This window comes from Heliangelus exortis, chromosome 2 (assembly GCF_036169615.1).
Source record: "Heliangelus exortis chromosome 2, bHelExo1.hap1, whole genome shotgun sequence".
NCBI lineage: Eukaryota > Metazoa > Chordata > Aves > Apodiformes > Trochilidae > Heliangelus > Heliangelus exortis.
In genome coordinates, this window is record NC_092423.1 from 51,056,928 (window position 1) to 51,075,005 (window position 18,078).

Sequence of the window (18,078 nt, forward strand, 5' to 3'; positions counted from 1 at the left end):
GAAAGATAGTAGAAGATAAAATTCCACAAAAAGAAATTCTGAAATCTCCCAAATGCTGCCTTATAGGATGGGGTGAATATGAAGTCTAGCATAAAGAAACTCCATACATTAAAGTTCACAAAATACTGATGAAACAAATCAATTTAATTTTAGTCCATAACAACTCCTACCTTGAGACAGCAAGTTTGGGACCTGAATATTAAATACATAACAATAGGTAAGAAATAACTGGTTTTAATTATCTTGGTTTGCTGATGCAAAGCAGCTTAGACTTCTCCAAGACTGCTGTAGGGTCCTGTTAAATCAAACAGTACCAACTGAGAAGACCTATCCACTAAAGGCTATATATGTGGCATAAGGTAAAGTGAATTCAGTCTCTGTATTCTCTTCACAAAGGGCTTGCAAATCCCCAGACATTTTTGTTCTGATGTGTAGGTCCCAGTGACCACCCAAAACACAAAGGAAAACTCACTCAAAGCTTCTGATTCTTACTTGGTTTTGGCATCAAATTCATGTTAAGCCACAAATATCACCAAGTTTCAACACAAAAACAGAAACCTTCCCAGACCTCTTCAAAAGATTCACAGCTCCATGATGAATGTGGGCTGGTGTCTGGGAAACCATAATACCAGATGAGTTTCCTGTGGCTTCATGCTCTGCCATAGACATCCAGAGCCCCACGAGTTGAGACAGCAAGTTTCACCATGCAGTGCTGGCAGGACATTAGTGTTACCCTGTCCAGAGCCACGCTCTCACTCCTTACCAAGTCATCTCCAGTATATACTCACGTTTCCTCTGTTGATATAGACAGTGACTTGACCCTCATCTCTGATCTCAGAAAACATAGGTGCTCCGACCAGCAGGTCTGACAACCCATCAGAGTTCAGATCAACTGCACATAAGGAGGAGCCAAAGTAAGAGCCCATCTGTAACCAAGTCGAGTCACAACAAAGCATTCAGTATCTGCCCACACACAGGAGGAAATCATTTAGGCATGTTTTTTATTTTTTTAATTTCAAATTATGTCTTGCTTTATCACTCAGAACACTACTATAGAGAAAACTTAGGGGCTCATTCTGGCAGGAATTAAACACTTTACTGTAACAATGTACCAGTTTGGATGTTTTACCAACTGAATATAATTTATGCCCTGGGACACACTTAAGTGAGACACTTAAAAGGGCTTTCTTACACAAGCTTTCCACTTGTCAAATGCTGAAGACCAGGAAGGGGTGAAGTAAGTTTCTCCAACTAAGGCCTAGCTAGTGATTATTCAAGCCCAGTGAAAGAGACCTGAAGATGGGTTTTACAAATCTTCTAGGAATACTTTAAAGAAAAAAAAAAAGAAAAATAGGCAAGGGGTAGGGTACCCTTAAAAACTGGGATCTAAAATTACTTCTTGATTGCAAACTGTCTTACCCTGTGCTATGTGTATCAATTTGTTATTGGTCACCTTCAAATAGCAGTACCAGTTGTGGGTTTTGATCTCATGTACAGGCACGTGCATTGACAGAGAAAGAAGTCTTTTTTTAAAAGCTTTTCAGCTGATACACAAAAGAACTTTACCCACTTTTGATAGCCAGTTACTACTGCTTGACAAAACTAAGTTACTTTCATTTAAGAAACACATTCATTTCATTCCATTACTTTTTATATGGGTTAACATTAAATGCTAATGGTCTCCTAACTGGTACCCACTTCACAAATTTCCAAGGTCGTTTAAACACAAATAAAAACCCCAAAATCAATATGATATTCCACCTTAACTCCATCCATTTCTGCTAAGGCACCACAGGCATACTCTTTGACACCAACTAGGAACCAGAGTCTCAAAATTAAAAGCAACATCCATAGGAAAATTGGAAAGACACCATTTCTTATTTGAAACTGGGAGTCACTTACATAGTAGGAAAAATTGAGGTTACAGAAATGATTACTTAGTTTAAAAAAAGAATGAATCACATTTCTTGCATGTTTTTACATTCCTCATTGCAGACCTCTGCCCCACAGCCTTCCACGCCTGATAAGTTTAGATGCACAAGCCAGAACTACTGGGCATGGAAGATGGGCATCAGCAACTCTATTCTGTGCAGTCCCTAAGATTTAAATGCTGCTAAATATATATAGAGGGGTGAGTTAAGGATAGAGTTTCAGTTTTTAATTCAGAATTTTTGTGTTTGTGTGGGTTGAAGGTCAGACCTCAAACATCATTTGATTCCAGTTATTTTGTAGCTTAAGTTCCCTTGTGGATTTTTTATTTGTTTATTTTTTTTTTAATCCACCAAGGTTCTAGAACAAAATTCTCATGGGTAAAGAGAGAAAGTTATGAAAAGCATTTCACTATGTATTCAGGCAGTTTTGAGGGAAAGGCTATTATTTACTTAACTGCAACATGGTACGTCTGCAGCGTGGGTGAGTTCACAGTGCTGTGAGAACCTGAAGTCTGTGTAGTTAACATTTGTAACAAGGCACTGCATTTTCTTTTTTCTTGTCTGCATTTGATTTCCTAGTTCAGCCTCCAGCAATAAAAAAGGGAAGGAAGAAAGTGACCTGCTTTAATGTCAATCTAACAAGAATGTCAGAGCAATGAACTTTCACACCAGTGGGAAGGACACCGCGTTTTGTGAGAACTCGTTTCCAGGCGGTGCCCTTTGCTGAGCATGCCTGGTTATATTTCAATCACAAAAAAAGAAAGGGTGATTTAGGACAGCCTTCTGTTTAAAATAAAAAACTCCTTTGGATTTTAGAAAATTTGTAGATGACAGATGCTAGTAGGGAAGGAGAAGATGACCTTGATGACCTAGAAGTACTTGAAGAATGTTAAGTACTTGATTAGTCTAGTTCCATGTAAGAATAACGCAATTAAATCGAAAAAAGGAAAGTTTTTGGCTGAGACCTGGATACTTCCTGATAGCTCTGTTTATAAGGCTGAGGAATAGTTTTCCAGGAGCACATCCTAAGGGACATTTAAAAGTCAACAGGGGAAGAAATGAACAGGAAGCAATCAAACACAGAAGATGCCCTGGATGAGCTGGAGGTCTTTTCCTTTCAAGATGTTGCAATTCTGCTAACACAGAGAAATAAAAATTTTGGAGAGGTCCTGAAATACAAGTCATACCATCCACCTACACATCCTTGTAGTTTTCTTCTGTTCCAGACATGTTTTTAAAAGACTGCAACTGTGTTTTGTAGGGAAAAAATAACAAAAGATACTAACACTTGCAACTTGAAGATACAATCACTTTAGATCCTTGTGAAAGTAGTAGGTCTTCCTAGAGCCAGAAGCCGCCAATAACCTTTTCCTTCTGAATTTCCTCTCCTTCCAGGAGAACGAAGGCAACCCCAGGTAAGGAGTATCATTTCCCCACTGCATTATTTCCCAGTAGGAAATCTTTTTGTTGTTATTTCTACTTAGACATACTGTCCACTTTGTTTTCCCTGCAACACATCTGCAGCAAGCATTTTGTGTAGAGCTAAAGAGAAACTTAAATTTCAGTCACATGGGCATTGAGCAGACATGACCTCCACAAGAAAAAGGGCATACATTTGGTCTGTACAATAGGTTTAACTGGGAGGACAAGAAGAAACAGAATTTGGTTGACAATTCCTGCAGCAATAGAATGAAAATTATGTTCTGAGATGACCCTTCCCCCTTCTCTGCCCCTTAAAAGAAAACATAAAAGCTCACCTTTTTCCCAGAAGCCTGAAAAATCTTTATTAAAGATCCTGAACGTCTGTCTGTTCTGAAAATATAAACCTGAAAAGTGAAAAAAATGAAAAAGTTAACCAATGCTAACTACAGAGTGTGTAGCGCTTTGGTGCTTCCTCAGTATACTTAAATCACAATCATGGCCATGGCTATTGCCAAGATCCAATTTCTTTATTGCTCAGTCTTCTTTTAAAAGACAAAACACAGAGTTCCCTATTTTACTGATGAATCACTGGCCTCTTACCACAAGAGATATTTAAATAGTATCTTGTCACCTACTTCTTCGGTGCACATGTGAGTATTTAAAAGAATCTGATAAAGGAATTTTCCAAACGAGTGCCTTTTGGAGACTACCTGGAAACGAGCAGGGCAAAAAGCTGAGAAGGCATAGCCCTGCTCCAATTCCCCTATCCAGCTTTCCCTTTTCAGGGACACATGCCTGCACATACTGCACTGCAAACTTCATGCTTTAGTAAGGGTCAGAGTAGAAATCACAATGAGACCATCCAAGTCACTTGTACCTTGTCTGCCTGAAAACACCTGTAAATCAGAAAATATAGTCTGCTCATCACTCATTTCCACAGGAGAAACTGTTTTATCAAGAACTCTTGGGACTAATAGTATTGATGCAAGTTCAGTAACAGATCTTCAACCAAAATTTAAGATCTACAACACGTGGACTGTAGAGACTCTCTGAAAGGCTGGCAGAAAGGCTGTCTCAGTCAGTGTTTGAGAGTCCTCCAGCATTTGCCAGGCTTCCTCCTAGCAGGTGTTCACAGTTTGCAGGACAGGATCCCTTACTTCCAAGGCCACGTGGCGGAGCCAAGTACTTGACATAGCTGAATATGTGGTGAGTTATTAATAGGTGGTGGGATGGAGTTCAAAGCTGTTTTCAGCAGAGAACACAGCACAGATTTACTGTGGAGAATTGCTCTAGATATAAAGGACTCCACAGGTCTTGCAAGAGCACATTTAGCAGCAAGAACATGTTGCCAGGTGTCACAACTCCAAACCCAGTCTTAACAAATTACACTCCTGGTGACTTTGGAGAAATTACTCAGTCTCATTAAGTGTCTTGGCTTTACCTTCAGTGAAAAGAGTGCAACAATGCTAATCGCTTTCTATCAGGGAAGTGGAAAGGATTAGCTTACTAGAGAGTGTAGAAAGCACAACAGGACTGCTCAGTGTAATGTCCAGTTCTCAACACCTCTTACTGACTCTTTGAAATGTGTTCCTGCTATCCCACATCCCATGCCAAGGGAGAAAACCAGGACCTTTTGCAATTACAGCAAAAGTCTTCAAGCTACAGGGGCAACTGCTTTCTCACAGATCTCATTAGCAGCTAGTGTTTTTTTTTTCCCCACCTTGTACAGAAATTAAATCTGTTCCACAGAGAAAGTAAGTTGGAAAGAAGGTGCATTGGAGCAGTCGTAACAGAGTACCTGGGATAAGGAAACTCTGTATTTCCCAGATATACCTTCTCAGTAGCAACTGTGCTGCTATTTTATCCCTTATGTCCTAGTCATATCAAACAAGGTATTTGTACCAAGTTCATCCTTTACTTTTACTGTATTTTCCCCCATTTGCATTGCTACCCTCTGGGACACTGTTACTGCTTAAGCCAAGGGACAGTGTCGCTGGTAATGTAGACCTCTCACTCCCTGCTCTCACAACTCAGCTACAACTGATGTTGTAGGATAGCCAGAGAGAGGAAGATGGAAGGTGGCTGTAGGACAGGCGTTCACCATGCTCAAGCACATGGTGGCAACAGGCCCCAAAAGGGCCAGACTTTGAAAGAAGAGGGGCAAAAGCAGAACCTTTACATACTTTCCCTCGCTCTCCCCATCCCAGCTGCTCCACCTTTGGTTGAAAAGTGTACAGGAGTCACAGCGCTAACCCCAACTCTGCTCCTGATAGTAGCTGGGCACTCAACACAGTAACAACCAGGTGTACCTAACTCATATGTATGCCTATGGGAAAACCATTATTTTTTGCTTTTTTGTTTCTCAAGAGACTACCACCAAGATTTTTAAGTGCAGCTGGCAGAAATCAGATTTTAATGCACTAAACATAAGCATCTCACGAAGTTTTAGAAGAGACATTAAACTGCCCAGTAAACACCACTTACTGAAACAGCCTGCATGTGAGGCACTGAAGAAAAAAAGGAGAAGACAAACTCTGTTTTTGAAGTTTTTAAAGTTTTGCTTTGTTTTCAGGCAACATTGACGTGGTACCCATATGTTACAAATCCTAAACAGAAGTAGTGTGAATTAAGTGCTGCCAGTGTCATGTTAAGAAAACTCCTTTAAGGATTTTGTGAGACAGGGAAGTGATGGAGGAGGAATGAGACGCACCCAAAGAAAGAGGTGGAGAAAATTTGATGACTTCAAACTGCCTCACCTCTCACCTGTACAGAGATTCAAAACTACCTCGTAGATAGAAATCTCTTTGCTTCTCAGACATGTGGGAACTGCATCGACATCACTTTTTTTTGCCCTGTTGCATCCTACCACATTACTGTTTGACAAAAAGCCGCACCTTTCCAATGCCTCCATCCTGAGGAGCTCCTCCTACAATGTCCGTGGTAGTTGGCTGAGAGAAATGACCTGCTGTCACTGCATATCCTGAGTGGGAGATGGGGTGGGAGAGGAGAGAGGAAATCAATCAATCAATAAATAAATAAATAACTCATGAAAGGAAAAAGCCTGAGAAACAGGGTCAGCCAGCTGGGCCACCCTTGTTGGGTTTCACTGCTGTTCCTGGGCTTCATATTGCTAGTGTTCAGCAACTCTTCTGCCCAGGATGCACCAATTTTCAGCTCAAGAGCTCAGAAGTGGGAAACAACAGGATGCCCTCCAATACTCTTCCAAAAGCTGAGAGAAGGAAGGTTTGTGTGGAGCCTGGCAATGGACACATGAAACAGGTACAGGAAGCAGCTTAGTAACCCCAAGTCCAGAAAGGGAAGCGGTAGAACAGGAACAGGAAGCACAAAGAGAGGAAAGAAGCTACATCATCACAGAGAAAGCATCCCATCAGGTAGCAACAGTCCCACAGACCAGACAGAAGTATCCTCCTTTAGCTAAAACCACTGCCCAGGAAGGCTTGGAAAACTATGTGCCTTTTTTGGTCGTCAGGGAAGGCAATGGACAGTAGGCAGAGGTCAGAGAAGTTAATGGCTTAAAAGAAGTTTTGTTTAGGCAAGGAGAAAGATGGGAATATAGATCAAAGAAAGAAAGAGTGTATTTGAAAGAAGGAGATCAAAGATTCAATCTTATTTGGTATATTAAAATGATATATAATAACCAAAGGCAAGTAGAGTGCTTTCCTTTTAAGGCTGTCATGTATTTGCTTTGCTCTTCTGCTGTAAATTATGAGACTCTTGTCTACACAGTAAACACTCTAATTCAGGTCTATCAGTGGCAAACCTATTTATGTCCTTAAATATGTGTATATACAGTCCTCATTTTGCTATTGCCAAGCAGTACCTTCCATTCCTTTAAAGACTAAAGGTTATGGGGAATAAGAGAGGTCAGTGTGACTCTTAAGAAGTCAAACAGTATCAAACTATGGACTGTTTGAAACACATTCTAGGTCTCAACAGTCTTAGGTACTGGAGATGGGGTGAGAGCCTTTAAATTAAGTGTATTTGGGACATTAACTGGTTTTAGAGCAAGTACAACTGACTGAGTTAAAGATGTACTCAAGCCTATAGCAATCCCTTCACAACCTCCTGCTGTTGCCAATGACTCACTTACATGGTGCTATTTTTGTTGAAATAAACTTGTTGCTGCAATATACATTCTGTAATTTTGTGCTGCACCCATTTTAAAGACAGCTGTAAGCAAGCATGCAGCCTAACCCACAACAAATCATTTGTCCATCACAAGGCAAAAGCAGAAATGTAGGAGGCCCACTACAATCCAACCTGCTTTTCAAAGTGCATTTTCTATACTAGTCAGAAAAATAAAAGCAAAATTTTTTAAAAACAAGCAAACAAAAATGGAATATTCTGGCTTCTTTGCTTATATCTCTTTCCATGTGGGTAATCCTTTAATTCAGACATTCTTCCTTTCACACTTTTCATAAAAAGCCTCTACACCACCAAAAAAAAAAAAAATCAGTATCAACTTTATAGCATCAAAGCCTCGAAATCTGCTGTTGGACAGTGAGCACCAGAGAGCTGCTTACCAAGGTATGTGTACCGCCGGGCTATCACAGCATCATCGTTGAGCTTGTAATACATGTTGTCGGTGAGATTCAGCACTTTGACAGTCCCTGTCCAGTAATAAGACCCTGGTGCCCCCATGATGACCAGCTCCTGCAACAGGAAAAACAGAACGCTGTGAGGGAAAGGATGGGGGGAAAAAAATAACAATCAAAACTGGACAAAAATCCACGCTTCACATATTAATGGAGAAGGGACAGGATATTAAAAAAAAATATATGCCCATCTACAGCAACCTCCCTCCTTTCTTCCCAAATATGGAAGTCACAGCACAGACCCTAGAGACACATGATCTCCCCTTTCATGGCCCATTTCTGCTCAGGTCTTCTGTTGCTTCAATAAAACACCTTCCTCATCCTTACTAATCATCAAAATTACTCCTGCTAAAGCAGCCCTCCAGAAAATCTCTCTCTACCTGCTTACTTGCCCAAACACCATCCAGAAAACCCAAAGACCTCCACTGAGTGACAGAAGCCCACCCAGACCCACCATTCAGCTACAGACTGTGCCTCAATGCTGGCTGACACGCTATACCAACCAGTCATGAAGGACACAGAACAAAGGATTTTTATTTCAAAACTCTGAAGCTAAAGAGTTGCCATGCACACAAGAAGCAGGGGGTGTGTTATGTCATGGCTGGAACATTTTGCCTTGCCCTGTCCTCAGATACACTCTGCTCTTCAGGAGACAACCTGGCTATTGTTCATTACAGACACCCAGCATGATTCAGGATTTTAGAAGACCAGAAATCAAGCAAAGTTTGATCCAGCATGCTCATGGATAATATTTCTGAATCCAAATCAAAAGTACATTTACATACAACACAGAATGCAAAAAAAGTTGCCTCAAAGCATCTAGCGTCCCTACAGGGAAACTACTCCTGGATGTGATTTTAAATACTTCCAGCAATGTATTAATAAATACTTCCAGCAAAGGGACCAAATCAAGCCTGGGGAGTATTAAGCCTAGGTAAGTTCCCCATCCCTGGAGACTCAAGGACTGCTTTGCCTCACGTCTCCATTCCATGCAAGGCCATCCATGGATGAGCTCCATCCTTGTGGGAAAATGCTCCCAAATCCAAGACCCCTTCTGATTACCAGTTCAGTTTGGGGGGCTGAGATGTTAAACAAGGAATTTTCCTACTAAGACTACAGGGACAGGACTGCAAATCCAATGAAAGAGCAGGATGTGCTTGGCAACAGCTTCTTTCCTTGGGAGGGCCCTGCCCTTGAGGTCAAGAGATCATTTACCGGCAGGAATGACTCCCATCAGCAGCACTGAATATACGGTAGGGGCTTGTCTGTTTGACCCAAAAAGCCATTTATCTGTGTTTCCTGCTCAGTGAGCTGCCATCAGGCTGAAGCAATGAAAGTTCAAAGATATCTTTTGAACTGGGGTAGCAAAGGAGGATTTAAAGCATGGGAACAGAAACAGGCTGGGAAGAGCAGAGAAGCCAGGAAACAGCTGCTGCTGGCTGAACATCCCGTTATCAGGCGGTGCCACTGTGGCAACATTGCCTGCCACCCCACTTTACTCAGGAATCACTTTCTGCTGTTTCAGAGAGGACACCTTTATTCCACTTACAGAAGCCTGGACCATACATGCTGCAGACCAGTGCATCAAGAATTAGGACTGAGTATATACCTCACATGAGAGTAACAAGGAGCCTGACTCTGAAATAGCTGTTTCCCCCCTTAAAAAAAAACATAAAAACCTTCCTCAAAAAAAACCCTCTACCCTGAAACATAAAAAACCATCAATAAATACAATAATCCTTGACATAACTTAAACATGGTTAATAGACTTCTGCCCAGGAAAGAATATGGTCTGATATTTAGAACAGCTCTGAAAAATATACTGTGCCATTCTGTTTTTTCTTCATTTTTTTGAAATAAAGAACTGAAGCAGAATTTTAAGAAGTGCTTATCACATGCATATGTGCATTTGCATTTATACAGTTGCATAGCTGCATAAACCCATGTGTACACATACAGAAAGGAAGCCATTCATGGTCTACATGATCACTTAAAGTAAAGAGTTAATGTTGGACACAGAGATACCTCTATGCAAGTTTTGGGATGTACATGATAAAAATATAAAACAAGCACCATTAATTAATTGCTAAATGATAAAAAATGTTACGAAATCAATGAGCAAACTGGCTTGTTGGAACAAAGCATGGTATATAAAAATATACCATGCTCCTGCTCAGCACACAGTCCAAGCTGTTCTCAGAGCTCCCCTCCAAGGTGACACAGCAGGAGACCCTCTCACCAACCCCATCCATCCCTTCTGTGCATCTGCTTCTGCTCACCTCAGTGAAGAAGCCTGCAATCCCCGCCTGGCATGAGCCGTGCTCCTCCCCATACTTCTTTTTGTACTCTGGATGGGAGAAGGGAAGAAAAAAACAAACCATGGTTATCTCAGGCAACAGGCACCTGGGCCAGCTGCATCACTACACACACAGCCTGCAGAGATGCAAGCACACAGGACTCTGGGGTTTTATCAATGGATCTGCCACCAGTGTGCACCATGTCAGCATCCTCACCCACACCCACAGGGGAGTAAAACAAGGGGCCTGAAATTGAGGGTACAGCTGGTGTGCTGCCCAGGGAGATGCTAACTGGGCAGTATCACAGAACCACCATGACAGCAGCTGCCCTGCCCCAGTCAAAGTGCCTTTTCCCTCTGGCAGCCAGAACAGCACAGCTGAAAAGAAGGGAGCAAAAGGTGATGCACATGTCTGCATGCAACCAACTCTGGACTAGGTTTAATTCTCAGCCCCATCACTACACCTCAGAGAAATGAAATTATTTTCCCCTACAGTGATGGTCACCAAAGCCCCCATGAACGTTTCTGGTGAAGGGATGTTTCAGGACTCCAGCCTCCAGACTGAGGTGATAACTGAGGAGCAGCCACTACATTTTTAAGTGATAAGGCTTGTTTGGGGGATGCTGAGGTCTGCTACCTTTCATGGCCACCTGCTCAGAGGTCCCAGTTCACAGGGGACCCAACCAGTATCACTAGGTTTTTTGTCTGGTTTTTATGTAGCAATTGTTTACTCTGACAAACCTCAGTAATTTTTAGTTTATCTTTTTGCAGAAGAGGAAAAAACTGGTTTTAGAAATATATTAAGTTCACAGGCGGTGAGGGCTGAAGGGGGAGAAACAAAAAAAGAAAAAAAAAAAAAAAGGAAAAAAAAGGAAAATCACTATGTGGCCTGCCTTAGTTCAAACATTTTCAGTTTAGGAGCGTTTGAAACAAGAGCTGGATCAGAGCCTTTTTTTTTCCAGAGCATTATTTTCAAATATTTACCACACTAAAGAGTGCCCAGCTTCAGCATATTGCCACTTCCTGTATATTGCAGTAATTCAGACTGCAAGAACATTCAACATATAGCTTGATAATTGTGAATATTTTATATATTTATTTACTTATTTTAAACAAGCACCATTAATTAATTGCTAAATGATAAAAAATGTTATGAAATCAATGAGCAAATTGGCTTGTTGGAACAAAGCAAGTTCCTTTTAAGTTGCATTTTATCATATTGAAGATAAAAATGAATTAATTGCTGCCTTCTCAAAAACATTGTACATGTGTGTATGTGAATATACATACATACATACATGCACACATACCATTCTCCCTTCACATATTATACATAGTTCCTTCCAATCATTACAGAGATGATCAGATTTTAAGGAATTTGCTGAGATGGTAACAATTGCACAAGGAGAGGATCATATAGAACAGTGACTTGATCCACAAATTACAAGCCAAATGCCTAATGCCCCTTGGTCAGCAGACCAGGAGAGCCAGAGGGACACTTTGGTTTCCTAGTGGGAATGCATGACAACAATTCCACTGAGAAATGAAATCTATATTTGCTCATGGCTATTCCAAAAGCGCTGGGATTCTGAATCCCTATCTCTCCACATACAGTCTCTCACACAGCCAGGCACTCCTTGCCTGGGGAAAAATATTTGTTTATTGATATGAACATTTTTTTTATTCAGAGAGCTAAGGAGATAAGGTTTCTCCCTCTGGCATTTCCTGAAAAATAATGCTCTGCGTGCCCTAAAGGCCCTGCTTTTGCAATGGCTGGATTCCCACCCTTGCAAAGGCTGAAATGCAGCAAGCTGCATGTCTGTCCCATTCACAGGCTTTCACCTCCAGCCAAAATTTTTCCTCTACGTGATGTACTGAACTGTGACCAGACCTCGCCTCTTCCCGATTTTGCACTCGACCTATGGTAACTCCCAGGTGCTTGTAATTCAGAACAGAACACCACGAGCCACTGCGGCCCTGGAGGTCTGGAAGTATCCATCTGCCTTACCTGCCAAGGGTTTTTTTTTTTAGTGCCAGAGCTCAAGCCTTAATGGCTTCCTAAATTTCACCTTAAATGATATATTTGCATTTTTTTGATGGAGGGCTAGAGGAGCTTAGGCTGCTGCTCAGGCAGCACAAGTGACCACCATGCCCTGCCTGAAGAGCCACTCCAGGGCTGCACAGCCACGGCTGACCCTGGACAGCCAGGCCCCCTCCTGCCATGAGACCTCAATGCCCACCATGCCTCCCACCATCCCTCCAGGACTGAGGGGCCATGGTCCCTGCTGGGTCTTGCTTATGACCCAGGCCAGGGCACAGCCTTTCAAAAGCCAAACGTGCCCCGCATCTGGGACAAAAGGCAGGAGGACTCCACGTGTATTTCTTTTGAGAGCAAGACTTGATGCTCTCTGTGTCAGGTCCATAACCAACCCCTGCAAGTAAGCCCTGCTGACAATTTGATGGTTTTAAAATGTTGTTTCCCTATAAAATTGTGTTACTCTTGGCTCACAGTTTCTTTAAGTGTCTCCTTCAAAAAACACACATCTCAGTTTGCTTTGAAATAAAAGAGGAAAATTTCCATAGGATATTTAGCTTGCACAGCAAAATATTTCAGTCAGGTGAATAACAACATAACTGCAGGGAATGCCTCAGTGAAGGATGGAAGGCAAATAAAACTTGTTTCTTATTTTGGATTTTAAAATTTCTCTTTCTCTTTTTTTAAACACCTTTTTTTTTTTCACATCTCAGCAACATGTAAAAGCCTCAAACACAATGGCAGCTTCCCCAGCCATCAGTGGTTTGCCATGGACTTGAGGGAGGCCCAAACATCTCCAAACCATGGCTCCGCTTAAGTCCAGTCATCTGGGAGGCCCCATCCCTCCACCCACACCCGTGGGTGTCAATGGTCCAGCTAGCAAGAGCTATCCCCTGAATTCAGATGGGAAAAAAAAAAAGAAAAAAAAAAAAAAAAGGGCATGTAAAAACATGGGAAGACAGCAGAAGGAATGGAAGCAACTTTAGCAATGGAAAGAGGCAGCTCTTCAAGGGTGGTAGATGGATCCATAGATTCATGAAGCTGCATTTAACAAACATGCAAAATTGCTTTATTTCTTAGGATATATAAAAAATGGTTTTTTTCTGATAAAGCAACAGATGCATAAAAATTAAATCATTTTTGCAAATAAAAGATTAATGAATCCAAAACATTGTTTTATTATAATATAATATTGCCTAAGTAAAAAACAAAATTAACAAAAAAAAGGGAGACCAGATTCAGAACCCAAACATAAGAGGATGCAACACAGATGATTTTCATCAGCAATATATGCATTATTACATATATTACACACATTGCTTTAACTCTTATGCAATGACAAAACAATTATTCTTTAAGTGAACCAAATTATTATTAACTGCAATATATAAGGAATGGGAAAGACTCGGTGGTTTAAATAGTTGTGCAATAAGCTGAGTTGGTATGTCCACTGAAATGCATACTATCACATTGTTCACAGCCTTCTGTGATGCTCAGTGTTTTTTATGTCACTTATATTGCCAGTACTATCTACTCAAACTAATGGCCCTACTTTTCATCTAATGTAACTAACTAGTTAAACCTTGGTTGAATCAGTGGATAGATGGATGCAGCATTTCAAGTAAATCCGGGGTTTGTATGTAACTAGTACTTCTGTGAACTGAAGAAAAGACATTAAAAAATTTTGGCTTGAATAAATACCTGAAAATAATTACCATAAATAGGAAAAAAATAGACCTTGCAGAAGAATAAATGGATTCATTACATTAGCACAGCATGACATTCATCAATGATGCAAAGCAATGACCATCCTTCCTCCTTGCAGGCATCAAGCCTCCATCTTATCACTACACCATCTAAACATAGAGAACATAAGAATTGATCTTTTTTCCTAACATCTTTGAGAGGAAACAGCTTTTGAGACATTTTTCAAGAAGAAACAAACAGAGACACAAACACCCCAGACATTGAGGCTGAATTTAAAGCTCTACTAACACAGAGCAGACATCAGCTCCACGTTTTGGAGGGACCCAGACATATGTAGGCAATCCCCAGAGAACTAGAAGCCCAGCCTGGAGAGGCTTTGGGCTCCTGGCTTACAGCATAACCCTATCAGCACAAAACCCCTCATACTCATCAGCCCAGCTAACTCCCATCTGCAGCACTACAAATTCATGCTCAAGTGGGGCTCCTTCTCAGACATGCAGTAAGGGTCACAGCCCATGTCCTGGACTGTCATATACCAGCCCCATAGACTTCTGCTTCCTCCCAGGCAGCAGGATAGCACAAAAAACCAAGCAAAAGGCATGAAAATCAAGCCTGCTTCTACCTCCCTTCCACTTCACTGCACAGCAGGGACACCTGTCCCTCTTATGACGCTGCCATCCATCCATCCATGCATCAACACAGTGAAATGATCAAACAGCAGGAATTTGTGCAGTTACTCTGTCAGGTTTCAGTTTTGCACACCTGAATAGCAACATTTGCATGAGGTTTAAATATTGCATACAGTGGATTCGGTAGTTTCCGCACAGCTCCAGGCAGTAACTGCTGTCATGAACAGCTCCTTTGTTTTTACACTTCTTTATTGTTCTTTCTCATCTGCCCACAGACTGCTGTGCACCCCCAATTACACAGACCACAAGCCACTAAACTAACTGCTGTGCCAGCAGCTGATAGCAAAGCAGTAAGATGAGGCTGAGTATGGAAGAGATGGCTGCCTCTGAGACTTTGAAGATGTGTCAAATCAATACATAAAGCAAAAAAGAGAAGAAAATGGTGGTGTTTTGTAGCCATGATGATCCCAGGTTATAAGATAAATAATCCAAGAAATTGGATAAAGCAATATACAAACAAAAAGGATAAGCTGTAATGCATGACAATTCTGCACATAAATGCTCCTCAATTTTTTCTCTGAACAAACCTCTCTGAAAGACTCTAACCAAATTTCAATGCCATAACATAGTATGAGCTTCACAGTGCAATAAAATCATGTATCTACCATCTTGACAGAAAAAAAAGTGGACAGCTACAGTAAACTACCATTTGCACTTAGAGCCTCTTCCTTCCTATATGACAGCATTTCACTACACTAGGAAAAAACAGCAGCAATCTTTCTGACCTAGCATTGTGGTATTGGGTCTGCACCACAAAGCATGGATGTTTTGATAGCTCCCAGAAAACCACATGTGGTCTGGACCTTGTGGGAAAACTTGCTTTTCCCTTTGGAGATGAGGCACATGAGCATGTGCTGCTGCCCTTACTTACTAACCAAAGGGTCCATCAGTCTTCCCCCACCTCTACCACCAACTCCTGCCACAGAGAATTAGGAAACCACCCCAGCTCTCCCCATCAACTGGACTGCTTCCCATGGTAGATGTGGCCAACCTTCTTCTTCACAAACTGAATGGCTTGAGGGCAGGGTGAATAAAGAGGCAGCTTCCTTTTTTTGGAAGGCCATTAAAACTAGGGGAAAAATAAACAAGTAAAAGCACTGCCTGGAAGACCATGGCTCCATACGCCAGCTATACCACAAAGGACATTCAGCTCATATAAAGCAGATTAGTTCCTACTCAGAAAGATTGCATTTAACTATTAGGCTTGCTGCTGTTCTCATTAGCTCTCAATCAGTTCCAGACTTCTGTCAGCCCTTTCAAGGAAGCCAGACAAGAAAAGATGGATTGAGACTACTATGTTGTTGTACCACTACTGTCCAGTCAGGAAATTTCCATTTCCTCCTTTGTCTTTAATTAAGCCTGCTTTATGTGGAGAGAAAACATACCATATGTATTAAGTACATCTGTCCCAAGGTCAGACTCCTCTCCCTTTCTGGCACAAGACTTCTGCTATACAAGCTAATCATTCGCCTTGAGGTGAATATACACACAGATGGAGACTGATGTGCATTCAACTGGCCTGCATCCGACACCGATTAGGCAGGAGCTAGCTCTGCCTATGGACCATGCAGCCACACCAGCCTCTCCCAGGGCTTTATCATCTCACCTGTGCTTACAACAGGGCTTCTGAAAACCATGACACAACTGCCTGCACCCATTTGCACATGGCCAGTCCCAGAGAAGGCTGAGATGCCAGGAACTCAGCAAGCAACAGCCTGCTCTCCTGCTCCGGGCTTGCAGCCGTGGGTCTGGCAGTCCCCCAGTGACAGCCAAGAGGTTCTTCGTGTAGCAGCACTTCAGCTGTATCACACACCATGTTTATTATCCCTATCAGGCTCGCCATTTCTCCCCTCTGGGCTGTTCCTCAGTGTCAGTGGAGAAGAATTTCTTCTGCTGCTTCCAGAAAACGAAGGAAAAATGTTATGTTACTGCAAGGATGACTGCAATCTTATTTTGCACAAACCTCAAACAAAAAATTCCTCTTCATGACGTAGCACAGCCGTGTCTCTCTTTCAGCTTGTTTTATTGAGATATAAAACATCCAGGAGTAAACAAATGCATCCAAACATCTTGATACTTTGTGATTTTGTGTCTGACAGGGTGGGGGCAAGAGGGTGGGGCAGGGAAAATCAGCCCCAAACCTCCAATTTTCACTCTAGCATGGAGTAAAATAAAGCCAACATCGTACTGCACCAGCTCTGCCAACTTTCCACTGGCTGCTCTGCGTGTACTAGGCCCACACATTTCTATTTTCTAGCAATTCCTGGCAAATATCCTGTCAGATTAGCAGCAGTTTTACTCCTAAGACATGACGCACATAAAATCATAAGCAGTTCATCTCTTCCAAAAACCACCTCCCCGCGACAGCTTCAGGCGGGCTGTCTTTAAGGCAGTGCAGGAGCAGCAACACAGGTTCAGAGGGAGCCCCATCAGTGTGTCCATGCACTGACCATAAAGTTAATACCAGATTATTGGCAGTGCATTACCTCAGTGTGAGGCCTTATGCTGCTTTTGCTGACAGAAACAGGGGAGGAAAAAAAAAGATAAATGCAGTGGGATGCTTCTTGTGACACAAAGACTTATCTGGTTACTTGTATCCCATGCAGAGAAGCTGGTATGGCATGGTTGAGAGACTTAAAACCTCTCACATTTCAAACAACAAGCAATTTCAGGGTGGGAAACACTCAGTGCACAAGTGGTGTGCCCAGTGGGTGCACGGTTTTGCAGTAGCAGCTCCCAGAGCAAAGCCTGGAGGGAAGTGAGGAGCTGCCTCAAGAATTAAAGCGGGAATGCAGCAGCCCCGGCTCTGTCACACAGCTGGCTTCACAGGCCACCAAGCTGGGACACAGCCACTTGCCAGCAGCAGATTATCTCTCTGGGACATCCACCATCTTACCCCTCTCCCACTGACTAACGTGGGTAGGTAAGCCTACTGCTGGCAGCTGCTAACTTCAGAAGGGGGGGATGAATAAAAGCAAAGAAATAAATAGAATTAGAGGTCTTGCCCACAAAAAATCCTGGTGCATCTTGTCCTCTGAACTCTCACACTTCTTCAGGCTCCCACAGGTGAAAGGGGAAAGACAATGCCAGGTGCAAACAGGAGAAGCCAAGAAGGCATTTTCCCCCACGTGCTTCTCTGAAGGCCAAGGAATCTTAGGTGATACCCTATTTTTTTCCTAAAAAGACACTCGTGTGCAATTGCTCTTGGCTGAGGTGATGCTGTCTTCTGAAATCTTTAGGAAAGGACACATGATACAAGAGTCTCAAATACAACAGAGCTGGAAAATTAAAAAGTTGACACTTGAGATTTGGAACAGAAGCAGCAGAAGCAGTCACCCAGTACTCAAGCTGGAGCCCTCCTTCTCCATGCCCTGCAAACCCA

At 42.1% G+C, this 18,078-nt stretch overlaps 1 protein-coding gene across 1 annotated transcript in view; it reads right to left on the reverse strand.

Moving 5' to 3' along the window:
- Positions 1–18,078, reverse strand: part of ITGA9 (integrin subunit alpha 9) — a 211,105-nt gene that overhangs the window by 175,489 nt on the left and 17,538 nt on the right. The window contains exons 5-9 of the mRNA XM_071736098.1: positions 10,249–10,316; positions 7,898–8,027; positions 6,248–6,333; positions 3,689–3,757; positions 789–926 (exon numbers count right to left, since the gene is read on the reverse strand). Coding sequence (XP_071592199.1) covers positions 789–926; positions 3,689–3,757; positions 6,248–6,333; positions 7,898–8,027; positions 10,249–10,316 — 491 coding nt within the window. The remainder of the gene's footprint in view (positions 1–788; positions 927–3,688; positions 3,758–6,247; positions 6,334–7,897; positions 8,028–10,248; positions 10,317–18,078) is intronic.